At 35.1% G+C, this 13,094-nt stretch overlaps 1 protein-coding gene across 3 annotated transcripts in view; it reads left to right on the top strand.

Moving 5' to 3' along the window:
• The window catches only part of DYNC2H1 (dynein cytoplasmic 2 heavy chain 1), a 381,735-nt gene that overhangs the window by 68,867 nt on the left and 299,774 nt on the right, over window positions 1-13,094 (top strand). For all 3 annotated transcript variants that reach the window (XM_082409863.1, XM_082409862.1, XM_082409864.1), the window contains exons 37-40: window positions 5,114-5,313; window positions 6,155-6,419; window positions 7,728-7,935; window positions 10,637-10,766. In XM_082409863.1, the coding sequence (XP_082265989.1) occupies window positions 5,114-5,313; window positions 6,155-6,419; window positions 7,728-7,935; window positions 10,637-10,766 (803 nt within the window). The remainder of the gene's footprint in view (window positions 1-5,113; window positions 5,314-6,154; window positions 6,420-7,727; window positions 7,936-10,636; window positions 10,767-13,094) is intronic.

Genomic DNA, 13,094 nt, shown 5'->3' with positions numbered 1-13,094 from the left:
CAGAAAGATGCTTGATATGATTTCAATTTTCTTAAATTTACTGAGGCTTGATTTGTGACCCAAGATGTGATCTATCCTGGAGAATGTTCCGTGCGCACTTGAGAAGAAAGTGTAATCTGCTGCTTTAGGATGGAATGTCCTATAAATATCAATTAAATCTATCTGGTCTGTTGTGTCATTTAAAGCTTCTGTTTCCTTATTTATTTTCACTTTGGATGATCTGTCCGTTGGTGTAAGTGAGGTGTTAAAGTCCCCCACTATTACTGTGTTACTTTCAATTTCCTCTTTTATAGCTGTTAGCAGTTCCCTTATGTATTGAGTGCTCCTATGTTGGGTGCATATATATTTATAATTGTTATATCTTCTTGTGTTGATCTCTTGATCATTATGTAGTGTCCTTCCTTGTCTCTTGTAACATTCTTTATTTTAAAGTGTATTTTATCTGATATGAGTATTGCTACTCCAGCTTTCTTTTGATTTCCATTTGCATGTAGTATCTTTTTCCATCCCCTCACTTTCAGTCTGTATGTGTCCCTAGGTCTGAAGTGGGTCTCTTGTAGACAACATATATATGGGTCTTGTTTTTGTATCCATTCAGCAAGCCTGTGTCTTTTGGTTGGAGCATTTGATCCATTCTCCTTTAAGGTAATTATCGATATGTATGTTCCTGTGACTATTTTCTTAATCGTTTTGGGTTTGTTTATGTAGGTCCTTTTCTTCTCTTGTGTTTCCTACTTAGAGAAGTTCCTTTAGCATTTGTTGTAGAGTTGGTTTGGTGGTGCTGAATTCTCTTAGCTTTTGCTTGTCTGTAAAGCTTTTGATTTCTCCATCAAATATGAATGAGATTCTTGCTGGGTAGAGTAATTTTGGTTGTGGATTCTTCCCTTTCATCACTTTAAGTATATCATGCCACTCCCTTCTGGCTTGTAGAGTTTCTGCTGAGAAATCAGCTGTTAACCTTATGGGAGTTCCTTTGTATGTTATCTGTCGTTTTTCCCTTGCTGCTTTCAATAAGTTTTCTTTGTCTTTAATTTTTGCCAATTTGAGTATTATGTCTAGGCGTGTTTCTCCTTGGGTTTATCTTTTATGGGACTGTCTGTGCTTCCTGGACTTAGGTAGCTATTTCCTTTCCCATGTTAGGGAAGTTTTTGACTATAATCTCTTCATATATTTTCTTGGGTCCTTTCTCTCTCTCTTCTCCTTCTGGGACCCCTATAATGCGAATGTTGTTGTGTTTAATGTTTTACCAGAGCTCTCTTAGGCTGTCTTCATTTCTTTTCATTCTTTTTTCTTTAGTCTGTTCTGCAGCAGTGAATTCCACCATTCTGTCTTCCAGGTCACTTATTTGTTCTTCTGCCTCAGTTATTCTGCTATTGATTCCTTCTAGTGTAGTTTTCATTTCAGTTATTGTATTGTTCATCTCTGTTTGTTTGTTCTTTAATTCTTCTAGGTCTTTGTTAAACATTTCTTGCATATTCTCGATCTTTGCCTCCATTCTTTTTCCGAGGTCCTGGATCATCTTCACTATCATTATTCTGAATTCTTTTTCTGGAAGGTTGCCTATCTCCACTTCATTTAGTTGTTTTTCTGGGTTTTTATCTTGTTCCTTCATCTGGTACATAGTCCTCTGCCTTTTCATCCTGTCTATCTCTCTGTGAATGTGGTTTTTGTTCCACAGGCTGCAGGATTGTAGTTCTTCTTGCTTCTGTTGTCTGCCCTCTGGTGGATAAGTCTATCTAAGAGGCTTGTGCAAGTTTCCTGATGGGAGGGACTGGTGGTGGGTAGAGCTGGCTGTTGCTCTGGTGGGCAGAGCTCAGTAAAACTTTAATCCACTTGACTGCTGATGGGTGTGGCTGGGTTCCCTCCCTGTTGGTTGCTTGGTCTGAGGCAACCCAACACTGGAACCTGCAGGCTCTTTGGTGGGGCTAATGGAGGACTCTGGGAGGGCTCATGCCAAGGAGTACTTCCCAGAACTTTTGCAGCCAGTGTCCTTGTCCTCACGGTGAGCCATAGCCACCCACTACCTCTGCAGGATACCCTCCAACACTAGCAGGTAGGTCTGGTTCACTCTCCCCTGTGGTCACTGCTCCTTCCCCTTGGTCCCGATGTGCACACTACTTTGTGTGTGCCCTCTAAGAGTGGAGTCTCTGTTTACCCCAGTCCTGTCAGAGTCATGCAATCAAATCTCGCTAGTCTTCAACGTCTGATTCACTAGGAATTCCTCCTGCTGTTGCCGGACCCCCTCGTTCGGAAGCATCACATGGGGCTCAGAGTCTTCACTCCAGTGGGTGGACTTCTGTGGTATAAGTGTTCTCCAGTCTGTGAGTCTCCCACCCAGCAGTTATGGGGTTTGATTTTATTGTGATTGTGCCCCTCCTACCGTCTCATTGCGGCTTCTCCTTTTTCTTTGGATGTGGGGTATCTTTTTTGGTGAGTTCTAGTGTCTTCCTGTTGATGATTGTTCAGCAGTTAGTTGTGATTCTGGTGTTCTCACTAGAGGGAGTGAGAGCACGTCCTTCTACTCCACCATCTTGGTTCAGGCTCCAAAATTACCCTTTTAAAGAAATATTTTACGATTACAAAAAAGTACCTTTTTTTAAATTAATTATTTAAGCTGCTCTGGGTCTTAGTTGCGGCACGCGGGATCTTCGTTGTGCCATGCGGGATCTTTTTGTTGCAGCATGTGGGCTCTTTAGTTGCGGCATGCAGGCTTCTTAGTTGTGGCATGTGGGCTTCTTAGTTGTGGCATGTGAACTCTTAGTTGCGACATGCATGCGGGATCTAGTTCCCCGACAGGGGTCGATCTCAGGCCTCCTGGGTTGGGGAGTGTGGAGTCTTGCCCACTGGACCACCAGGGAAGTCCCAAAAGTACCTTTGAACACAAGAATAATTTTAGATTTATTACAGTAAAGTTGCAAAGTTAGCATTTCCATCGTTTCCGTCTTATTTGCTGTGGTACATTTGTCAAAACTGGGAAACTGAGGCTGGTATATTACTATTAACTAAGCTCCAGACTTTATTTGGATTTCACCTGCTTTATCATTAATGTCCTCTTTCTGTTCCAAGATTGAATCTAGGGTGCCATGTTGCATTAAGTCGTCATGTCTCCTTAAGTCTCCTCTGCTCTGTGACAGTTTCTCAGTCTGTTTTTGTATTTATGACCCTGACAGGGTCCTAGTCAGATATCATGTAGACTCTTCCTCAGTCTGGGCTTTTTTTCTGATATTTAACTCATGATTTGATTGAGTTGTGAACATTTGGAAAAACATACTGCAGAGGTGGAGTGCCCTTCTTAAGTCATTTTAGTGCATACATAATAACCATGTGACATCACTGGTGATGTTCACCTTCATTACTTATGTTAATGTTTGCCAGGTTTCTCTACTGTAAAGTTGTTATTGTCCCCTTTCCCTGCTCTCTTCTTTGGAAGCCAGTTACTAAATCTGGCTCACCTTGAAAGTGGGGAGGCAAGGATTAAGCTCCACCTCTTAGAGGGGGCAAGTATCTGCATATATTATTTGAAACTCTTCTGTAAAGAAGATTTGTCTCTTTTCCATGATGTATTTATTAAATCATTTATTCAGATCAGTATGGACTCATGCATATTTTTTTATACTTTACCAGTTTTTCTTCCCATTTATATAAAGTAAGTTATTACCCCCACCCACTGATGTTTGCCTTCATGAAAGGCTGAATATTCAGCCTCTAGGTTGCTATTAAAATTTAAGTTAAATCACCATGAAAATAAGATAACGTTAGAAAGAAGACTACATGAAATTACCTATTTGGACTTTAAATGATCAAAATATACTTCTTAAAAAAGGAAACTACAGCTTTTTTATTAGGTTGGCATATGCCAGGGCAGATAAGGTATTTGTTGAAGTACTTATATTACCATTTTTCAGTTGTCTATCTCTGGTGATTTTCATGAAATATATAAACCATACCTGTAGTAAATAAAGATGGCTTGGGCTTCCCTGGTGGTGCAGTGGTTGGGAGTCTGCCTGCGAATTCAGGGGACACGGGTTTGAGCCCTGGTGTGGGAGGATCCCACGTGCCTCAGAGCAACTGGGCCCATGAGCCACAACTACTGAGCCTGCGCGTCTGGAGCCTGTGCTCCTCAACAAGAGAGGCCACGATAGTGAGAGGCCCGTGCACCGCGATGAGGAGTGGCTCCCGCTTGCCGCAACTAGAGAAAGCCCTAGTGCAGAAACGAAGACCCAACATCGCAATCAATCAATCAATCAATCATTAATCTTAGGAAAAAAAAAAAGACAACCGTGTAGTACCTAGGTTTTACACTTCAAAAAAATAAAAAAATAAAAAAAATAAAAATGGCTCATTTATGAGTTTAGTGCTTTAAATAAACTCTAGTGCAGCCAAGCCTCTTTATATATATTTAAAGATAGAAATATTAAACAATTATAGAGAAATACCAGACTAAAAATAGTTTCTTGCCTTTATATAGGTATCTGATCAATTAGTAGCTAATATCCTTGAAAAAATAAGAATCTGGCAATATTAGTATTTATATTTGGTTTAAGAATAGATTTATGAACCAGTGTTGAGCAACACTGATCAAAGATTTTTGCTCAATTTGTTAATTTTTAGTTTTAGGACAAAAATCTCTGCAAGGCAAATAAGCTGCTGTATTTGGAATGATACCTAAATCTGGAATTAAATCCCACCTATAATACTTAATACTGAGCTCTCTCAGATAAGTCATTTAAACCCTTAGAAGACTTAATGTTCTCATGTGTAAAATTGGAATAATAATAGAAATACTTCCTTACTCTGTACAGTTGTTATAAGGATTAATCAGAATGGTAAAGTACTATTCAAAGAAATGTGTTAATGATTTTTATTATTAATTAAAGTCTGGGTACCCTGGGATTCAAATTCTATGAAAAATAGTCCAAAACTCAGTAATACTTTTCAGCAGTTAAAAGATAGTTAAGTAAGCTTGCCAATTCACATGATAGCATATATTTTTAAATGTTACTAAATTCTAGTGCATCATTTAATTACTAATAATGCATATCAAGGCACGTAAAAACTTTTTATAGTCATTAGATTCATAACTAATTATTTTAAAATGAAACTTTTTCTCTAGTTAATGAAAGTCGTATTGTGGTACAAGCACTGAGGCTTAATACAATGTCAAAGTTTACATTTGCTGATTGCACTCGGTTTGATGCACTGATTAAAGATGTGTTTCCTGGAATTGACTTTAAAGAAGTAGAATATGATGAACTTAATGCTGCATTAAAGCAAGTCTTTGAGGAGGCCAATTATGAAATCATATCCAATCAGGTAACTGTCAAGAATACTTCATAATATATTGATCCTTTCTCCTAGTTAATTCTTTATGAACTATCTTTATCTTTTATCTTTCAACTTATCTTTCATCTTTCAACTTAAATCTTACTCAGTCATGGAAGCCTTCCCTAATTTTCAAGTCCAAATTAGGTCCCCTTGCTATGTGTTTTCCTTACCTTTGTTATATATATATATATTTAATGTCTAATTGCACACTTGATTAATGTTTGATTAATCTTAATATTAATATTTGATTCTCCCCCACCAGATAGTAGTCTCCATGAAAGGTGGGATCCATGTCTGTTTTACCATTTTATTCCTAGTGCCTGTTACGGAGCCTGGCACATAATAGATCCATCATATGTGTCTTTGATAGTTGATTATGTATGATTTAGTTTAACTTTGACAATTTCTTAGGAGAACTTCACTTTAGTAGGTCTTTTTATGTAGCACAAATACATGTTCAAAATCAATACTTTCTCCTCAGGTTTTTTTTTGGAGAGAGACAGGGTATAAATGAATGAATGAATTAGCAAAGTGAATAAAATATTGAGTATATTTTATTTGAATGAATGAGTGAGTGAAGACAATAGTGAACATATTGTATTGTCAACTTGGAAAGCATACTTCTTCTTTTAAAGAAATATGAATTTAAAGATCACGTTGTAAATATATTCAGATTTATTAATTCTTTTATTTAAGGCTGTATCTTCCACTGAAGAAATAAAAGGCTTAATTTATATGTTTGAAATAGAACAACTATTATCGAACGAGAGTAGAACTGTGTATGATTGTACACTATAAATCATATATGAACATGTTTCTTTTCTACTAGATCAAGAAGGCTTTAGAATTGTATGAACAGTTACGCCAGAGGATGGGAGTTGTTATTGTTGGTCCAAGTGGTGCTGGAAAATCAACTCTTTGGAGAATGTTAAGGGCAGCACTTTGTAAAATTGGCAAAGTGGTAAAACAATATACCATGAATCCCAAAGCTATGCCTAGACGTCAATTATTAGGCCATATTGACATGGATACAAGGGAATGGTCTGATGGTGTTTTGACAAATAGTGCTCGCCAAGTAGTTCGAGAACCTCAAGGTTGGTCTCTATTGTGTGATTCATTGATTTATTTAATAATTTTTAGAGGATGATAGAGGTTGTCTATAATGCTATCCTTTTCAAGTCTTATACATGACCATAAACTGCTGTATAGTGATCTACTTTGATATTTTACTTTGGAGGGGAGAAGACATGCTATCATTTTTACCTGTTACTCCATAGCAACTTTTATTATAATAGAAACTCAGAGTAATCTGGGTGAATCGTAGTTTACAGCTAGATTAATTTACTGAATAAACATAATATCTTTGATTGCTGAATTGATGTTATAATACCTCATAAATAAGCAAGATAACAAGTTTTTATTTGGGATTAAAATTGACATGTGTGTCTGAACTTATCAGTTTGAATACAGTGCTTTCAATAATTTTGAAAATTTGAGTCATAAAATAGTAGACTTTCTGGTCTAAATTTTTTGGCTTGGTGTTTAACAGAATTCTTGGTCAAACTCCCTACTTTTTGTTAGATCATAATTTAATTAATAGTTGTTTTTCTAAGCCAGTGAATGAAAGGTTTAGAATGTCTTAAGACATTGGAAGGGATTTTCAGTGTATAGTGTCTTCATTTTCAATGTAGTTGATATTATCACACTAAATAAAAACCAGATATACCTGTACTTGTTTCTCACACTTTTATGGGTGATATTTTCTTCTTTGAATTGTTTCAGAGGTCCAAGAACAACTTGAAACCACTTTCGTCTTAGGAAATACATATTAAAAACAGTTTGTTTTGGAAAGACTTGTGTATACAACTTGTTCACTGCTTCTCCCCTTTGAAGTCACCTTTTTATATATCAAAGAAACTAGACAGTGGTGTATTTTTTATTTCTCATGTAGGACACTAAAGAGTAGGTTTCTCATATTTTCTAAAAGTGCTATTACATAGCAGGCATTCATATATTCTAATGACATGGTAGAAGACAAAAGTCTAAGGAATATCTCACAAGCTTGTGGAAATAGAAATACCTAGGTCTTGCAAACCATGTTTTCTTTTACTGAGATTCCAGTTCTGTATGTTCATAGATAAATAGAGCTTTATTACAGAGTATATAACTGGGTCTCTGACCAGCTGAGCCAGGATTGCCCATGGGTTCTCCACACATTTGTACTGTGTAAATTCACATGAAAAATTTCAACTTGTTCAACTTTTTGTTCTTTATATTCGGCTTCAGCAGTATAAAATAATATGAAATTACTTCTAAAGAATAAGTGATAATTATTTTATTCTTTATTTTGAATTATTATCATTGCATTTATTTTTATCTCTACTTTTTTTGTTTGAAAATAGATGTCAGCTCATGGATAATCTGTGATGGTGATATTGACCCTGAATGGATAGAATCTCTGAATTCTGTTCTGGATGATAATCGACTACTCACTATGCCCAGTGGAGAAAGGATTCAGTTTGGCCCAAATGTTAACTTTGTATTTGAAACTCATGATTTAAGTTGTGCCTCACCAGCCACAATATCTAGAATGGGAATGATCTTTCTTAGGTGAGAGCATTTGCATACACTGTATTAGAATATTCTTCAATTATTATTTTGGTTTCACAGCTAAGTGAAATAAGTGATGTATGGGTAATGTGTGAATATTTGTTTTCCTCATTCTTATTAACTTTATTTGTTTGTTAGGTTTTAATTCATTCATAGAGTTCCTGTTTATTGCAGTTGAATTATTTAAGCAGTGTAGTTATATCACAATTACTAAATAATTATTTTTTGTTTACTTAAATGAAACAACAAGTATTTAATTTGTTTTCTTCTTTTTTCTATAACTTTTATTTAAATATTATGATTGACTTCAGAGAAGTTTTACAAATTGGAAACCTCTTTACTTAATATTTTCTTTCTTCAGTGTATTTGGAAGAGGTTTGAAGAGCAAAAATGAATAACAAACTGATTTTAGATTTCATATACAGTAGTCACATACTAGAACATGGATATTTGAGCCAATTTCTTCCCAAAATGAGTAATTAGAAAGTTTTCTTTTACCTTTTGAGTTTATGTTTTAGAATTTGATATTTATCGGTCTATATAAAGTTCTCTACTCTTTTAGAATCATTTGAAACCATTTTCAATGTTATATGACACATGATAGGGTTATCAAGTTCATTCAGATTGTTTCCAAAATTATTTAATTGCTTACTTCTTCGGTAATATTGTAGGAAACATTTATATTAAATTAGCCATGAACTCCCAATTAATATTTTGAGGTATTAATAATTTAAAAAATAATACAGCATTGGGTTTATAGCTTTTGTAGTAGTATCTCACACAATTTAGCTTATTTATTCAATGTATTTTTATAATCTTGTGAGAAAAATAGGATGAAAGGGAAGTTTAGGCTTCCCTGGTGGCGCAGTGGTTGAGAATCTGCCTGCCAATGCAGGGGATACGGGTTCGAGCCCTGGTCTGGGAAGATCCCACATGCCGCAGAGCAGCTAGGCCCGTGAACCACAATTACTGAGCCTGCGCGTCTGGAGCCTGTGCTCCGCAACAAGAGAGGCCGCGATAGTGAGAGGCCCGCGCACTGTGATGAAGAGTGGACCCCGCTTGTCGCAACTGGAGAAAGCCCTTGCACAGCAACGATGACCCAATACAGCCATAAATAAAAATAAATAAATAAATAAAATAAAAAAAATAAAAAAATAAAAAGATGAGCCTCTTCATTTCGTAAATAAGATGCTGTCATTTTAAAAAGGAAAGTTTATCACTAAATTTTAAAATATTTATTGAATGCCCATTAACTATATGATGTTAAGTTAGGCATTTTAGGAGAGACAGCAAGAAAGGAGTAAAGCTAACAGTTATGAAGGGCTTATATTTATGAAGAGCTTGTCTTTATGGAGCATACGTTCACAAAGGAGATAAGATAAATATAACAGCAATTATAATATAAGCTAGAATATAAATGAAATAAGGGGTAAGTAGAATGCCATATTGTAGAGCAATATGCCTGTATAGCCCCATATTGCTGTAGAGGATTTGAACATTGTTGTTGAACCAGATATTGTTTGTGAGAGGCATAATGAATATATATGGTTTCATGTAAAATACAAAAACATATTACTTAGTTTTAGTTGCTTTTTGATTAGGTTGTACCTTAGTTTTAGGTTTTACTCATTTCTTCAGCAGATATTTGCACTTGCTATGCAGTAGGCCAAATGAGGACCTTTTAATAATGAAAGAGAATGCTATTAATTATGCTGGGGTAACTGATGTAAATCAAGATTGTCTTAGACAAACCAAGACATGTAGTTGCTGTGGACACTGAGGAGATACTATGACAACAAAGTCTTTATTCTGAAGGAGTTTAGCATCTTTGCTTTGTCTGTTTTGAGCTTATCAAATGTAATTTAAATATTTACCTTTGATCTTTTCATTTTTTCTTTTGCTTATTAAACTGGATAGAAATGTGGGAGGAGGAATTCAGGGACTCAGTATTTACTCGTGTTGCTATGAAACACTGGTAGAAAATGGGAAAAATGATAAAATTATGAGCCCTTGTAACTTCTAAAATTATTAATCTATGAGTTGTTTTTACTATAATTTTTACAAATATGCAACATATAATTTTGAATAAGATGTCTATATTATGTTTAATTTCAATCATTGGATGTTATATAATTAAATGCTTTGCTAAAAAAATATATTTTACTTTAGGGTGATCTTCTAGTTTCAGTAGTGGCATGGGAATTTAGGTATTTGGCTTTTTTGGGGACAGAGAAAAAGAAAAAGTACTTTTAAAGATCTGCATTAAGATGCAGTGCAACTTGAAGTTTAATGTACATTTGAATCACCCAGGGATATTGTTAAAGTGAAGATTTTGCTTCATTAAGTCTGGGATGGGACTCGGGATTCTGTAGACCACACTTTGGGTAGGAAGCGTTTAGACCACTTATTGGCTAACTTGTAGATGTGTAATTCTTCTTTAATTTATACTTATAATGATATAGATGAAATTTATTTGCTTTATAGAAAATGACATATATATGTATATATATACCTGTATGTGTGTATATATGTAGAAGTAATATATACACACATACATATACGGAAGTAAATAAAGTGAATTCTTATATACTAGCAGATAGAGTACATGTGTAGAATGTTTATTGGGGCAGAAATTTATTTTGAAAGTAAATTCACAATTTCTTTCTAAATAGTTTCTTACATGTTTGTTAATGTGTTTCAGTGATGAAGAGACGGATCTTAATTCTCTGATAAAATCTTGGTTGAGGAACCAGCCTCCTAAATATAGAAATAATCTTGAAAACTGGATTGGGGATTATTTTGAAAAGGCTTTACAATGGGTTCTAAAGCAGGTAAGATAATTATAATATTTTATAATTATTTAGGCAAGAAGTATAATGATTGAGTGTTGCTTACATTTAACTGCCTTTTAGTATAAGAGCTCTGACAGAATATGAGGGTGAGTGAGGGGTAGATGTCTTCATTGCTGTCCCACTGTATTTTATGGTATAACTTTTTATTGTGTTAGTCTTAAAACACTTTAATTCTTCCATCCACGATACCTTGCACTGCTTACCTAAAAATCTTGAACATTGGAATGCCTTTCTAAGTTTTACTAGCAAACCCATCTTGCTGTCACATTTTACTGTGTCAATAAATATCTGCATATATATCATGCTAAAAATAATGACAAGTTAATACTAAAGTAGAGAAAGAATGGTGAGTTATTTATAACATTATTAAAACAGTCGTTTATTCAACAAAAATTTATTGAATATCTAATAGACGCCCTAGACGAGACTTTGCGAGGTGAACATTAACAGGACAATCACTTTCCCTGCGAAGGGTTTGTCTCATGGAGGAAAATGACATGTAAAAAGATAATCACAATATAACAGGATGAAGAGAGTACTGCTGCCTTCTAGGAGAATTTTAAAAAGGAGATCACATTTAATTTTGAATTTGAAGCATGAAGAGAAGTTTAGCATGCAAAGAAGACAATTTTCATGTATCTACATGATTTTTTCAAATTTTCTTGGTTTTTCTTTTATGTCATTGCTTTTATAAGAAATATGAACATATAAAAATAGAGGAAATAAATAGCAATGAGGTTTTTTTTTTTTTTAAAGTATCTTATTGTTAATCTGAACTTGATTTATAGGTCAGTACTTGGGGTTGAACAAATCATGTAGAGAAATGGCAATCTCACTTTAGTTTTCTAAACTTTTTTTGTAAGGATGAATGATGGAGGAATAGGGATTTGGGAGGAAATGATGCAAATGAGATAGGTTTCCCTGGAGACTTCCGGGAAGAACCACTCCCATCAGCCCTCAGTATGACTGAGCTGTCCACCTCTTTGTGCTTCTGCAGCAATGTACTGTGTCTTTCAACTATATTATAATTGCTTTCATTCAACTATAAGCACCTTGAGGGCAAGGACACTAAGCCTGTTGTAGTCTTTGTTGTATCCCCAGAACCAAAGTTTGTTAATAACAGAGTAGTGAATCAGCGTATATGAGCTTAATTAAATACCTGATGCCTATGTTTGTAGCACCTTTTCAGTGGGTGTGTTATTATTTCATTAATATAAAACATACAGAGCTTAACAAGGCTCTCCAATGCAAATACCTTGAGGTCATCTACTTGCATGTGGTTAGTGTTAGAATGAGAAATATAATACTAGACAGAATGTATTGAAAAAAAGGGGTTTGTGACTATAAAAATGATAACAGGATAAGATTATTAAACCATAGAGTGGATACCAAAGATTCGGTTAGAAAATAAACTAATTCTGTTCTGAGGTCAGGTCCCTGTTATTTTTTGAAATTTTTTTAATGTGTTGAGTGTTCCTTCTTTCTTTATTCTGTGCTTTGTTCACCATGTTCGGATTCTGAGAGATATACTATAATGAATGATCTAGTCAAGTGCTGATTTTATTTATAACTAGAGCTTTACTTTCTTGTATTTAACAAATCAGGCAATCTAGAAGTAAATATATAGGTTTCCTTTGTCTTGCCTTTAAAGCCTAGAACTCTTAGTATGGCCTAAGCCATTGAATTTCTACCCATCTCCTCCCTTTTTCCCATTTTTCCACCTATTACTCCATTCTTTGAAAAATATTTATTATGCAGGCAGAGTGCTTTTTTAAAAAAATATAAATTGGGTCGTTTGATTCTCTTAACGTTTAAAGGCACCGAAAATAAAATTTGCACTCCTTACCATGGCCTATACAATTGCACATTCCCTGGCCCTTGCCTACCTTTCTGACTTGAACTGCTCTCCCTTTGCTTACTCAGGCATAAGCGTCTTTTAATTCCTTAACTAGGCCGGTGGCTTACCATTGCATATGCTGTGTTCTCTGCATGTCAGATAGATCTCATTCTTTTAATGTTAGCTTAAATGTCACCTTTTTCAAAGAGACCTTGAGCCCTCAATCTGAGTTATCCTTTCTTAGAATACACTCTTCCTGTGCTCTATAGCTTCTGCCACAACCTGTTAACCATCTCCTCTACTAGACTTGACTTCCATTAAGACAAGTGCTCTGTTTAATTCACCTTTTTAAAAAAATACCTAGCACCACATACAGATCCTAATGCATAATTGGTTCTCAACAAATACTTAGAGAAAGAATGAGAATGCTTTCCCCTTCTAACTCCCTGGCAGTTACACAGGGCCCCAGA

This window comes from Balaenoptera physalus (genome assembly GCF_965194825.1).
Source record: "Balaenoptera physalus genome assembly, chromosome: 10".
Lineage (NCBI taxonomy): Eukaryota > Metazoa > Chordata > Mammalia > Artiodactyla > Balaenopteridae > Balaenoptera > Balaenoptera physalus.
This window is presented reverse-complemented; position numbering and strand designations above follow the sequence as displayed.